Source organism: Ipomoea nil, unplaced genomic scaffold (genome assembly GCF_001879475.1).
Source record: "Ipomoea nil cultivar Tokyo-kokei standard unplaced genomic scaffold, Asagao_1.1 scaffold2704, whole genome shotgun sequence".
Taxonomy (NCBI): domain Eukaryota; kingdom Viridiplantae; phylum Streptophyta; class Magnoliopsida; order Solanales; family Convolvulaceae; genus Ipomoea; species Ipomoea nil.
Genome location: NW_017619132.1, coordinates 3,213,497 through 3,215,649, shown reverse-complemented (window position 1 = coordinate 3,215,649; position 2,153 = coordinate 3,213,497). Strand labels below are relative to the sequence as shown.

The 2,153-nt window shown below is 39.6% G+C and overlaps 1 protein-coding gene across 1 annotated transcript; it reads right to left on the bottom strand.

Moving 5' to 3' along the window:
- Positions 1 to 287: 287 nt before the first annotated feature.
- LOC109155685 lies at positions 288 to 659 on the bottom strand. The gene has a single exon (XM_019303305.1). It carries the CDS (start codon positions 657 to 659, stop codon positions 288 to 290), a length of 372 nt encoding a protein of 123 aa, XP_019158850.1.
- Between the last annotated feature and the right edge of the window lie 1,494 nt (positions 660 to 2,153).

The following is a 2,153-nucleotide window of genomic DNA, read 5'->3' as shown; positions in this document are numbered from 1 at the left end:
TGGCCTTTCATTAGTAAATCAAATCTCCATCTATAGCAAAAAAAGCGATGCCTTCATGATGACTAGAAAAAGTGTTTAGATTATTCCTAATTATGTATCTCAAGATCATTTATCAGTTATTAGCCTCTACCGTCATCATTTATGAGATTATGTGAAGTTACAATTGACTTGCAATTAAAGCCATAGAACAGTAGTAATTTGCACTGTTAATGAAGTTTTCATTTTAAGTGAACTTTTATTAGTAAAAATTGAGCCCTAATTAATACTCTTTTTGTACATCAGTCTATTCAATGAGCAACTAGAACGCTTTCACTATTACTAAACAGATCAACAACCGATTCATGCGGCTGCGAGACAGGACTAGACGGGCCAGGGACAGAGAAGAACATCGCCTTGGCGGCGACGAGTTTCTTCCTCTGCGGACAACGCGGGCCGCGGATCCGGACCGGGGAGCAGGGAAAACCATCAACAGGCACAACGTGAGCCGGAGAACTCGGAGACCGGAGGGGAGATGAGATCTGGAGCTGAGAAGCAAAGACACGGTGAGTTCTGGCGCTGATTCGCGAATCTCTGAGCTGAGCCAACGCGCCGGGCTTCAGGTACCTGAGATAAGAAGCCGCGGCGGCGGCATCGGACTTCCGAGATGTGCGGCGGTGCATGGTGGGATGTGATGTTGATTTAGGGTTGAGAGATCTAATGGAAGACGAGAGATAGAGAGGAGACTACGGATTTGCAGATGAAGAAGTGGGGCTGAAGGGATTATAATAGAAAATGAGGCGGGTGATAGGTCATAGGCGGGAAGATAAAGGAGGGAAAGAGTGGGGGGAAGAAGCGGATTATAGAGCGCGGTTTCAAAATATAATAAAAAGGGTAGAGGCGCCAGATTCTAATATTATTGGGTTGGGCTTTGTGTACGGTTTAGTTTTCCACTTTTCCCGGCATTTAAAAAAAATTACCTTATTTTTGAACTTCAATGTGCATTTGTATTGGGAGACTAATTACTAACAATGTCATGACAACCTATGAAATTCAGCATTATTTATCTTTTTTTGAATGCCAGCATTATTTATCTTAATAATAAGAGAAATAAAAGACGTGTGGGGTATGTGAGTCTTAAATTTGACATTAGTAAAATCTATGAGAGTTCAGGAACGCGTATTTTGAATGCTATATTGAGGAAAATAAGTTTTGTTGAAAAATTGGTTGATTTGTTATGGGAGTACTTCACAATTGTCACCTACACTGTGTTGAAAGAAGGAAACAAGTTGGGGCATATTAATCCTCAAAGGGGTTTGAAACAAGGGGATCATTTATCTCCCAATTTGTTTATTTTGATGATGAAAGGGCTTAGTGGGATGATAAAGTCAAAAGAAAAATGAAGAGCAATTCACGGGGTTCCCATTGCAAAGGAAGCTCCGAAGGTCACACACTTTTTGTGTGCTGATGATCTTTTTTTTTTTTTACAGGACAATCTTAAACGAAATTAAAATCAATGCTTTAAAAATCTGCTTACTGCTTTCTCTAAGGCATTAGGATAGATGATTAACTTCCAAAAGTCTTATATGTTTTTAGTAGAAATGTGGGTGAAGGAAGCAAGGATGAGTTCTCTGAGATCTAGGGGGTTAGGCTAGGGGTTATCAGGGCACATATTTGGGCTGCCCCTTTGGTAGGAAGAAATAAGGAAAAAAAAAAAAAAAGGGATTCATCAAATACAAAGTTATGAGAAGAATCAAGAGTTGAAATAACGAGTTCTTATATAGGGCGGGGAGGGAAATCTTGTTTAAGAATATTATGCATTCAAGCAATACCCACGTACGCTATGAGTGTCTTTAATACATCTTATTTTGTGTAAGGATATTGAGATATTGATGAATGGGTGCTGGTGAATATGAGAAGGGGGGGGGGGGGGAGATTCGTTGGGATGCGGGAAAACTTAACTAAAGCAAAGCATTTTGGAAGTTTGGGGTTTAAGAGAATAAGGGAGTTTGATATCGACATGTTAAGGAAACAAGTTTGGAGGCTAATCCAATAGCCAAATTCAACGGTTTCTAAGATAACGAAATCAATATATTTTCAAAATTTCAATTTTTTAGAAGCTAAAGTGGGGAGTATCCCATCATATTGTGTGGAGAAACATCATTGAGGCTCAACCA

Excerpts from the sequence above, each read along its gene's own strand:
- LOC109155685 (XM_019303305.1), bottom strand. The coding sequence starts at position 659 with ATGCACCGCCGCACATCTCGGAAGTCCGATGCCGCCGCCGCGGCTTCT.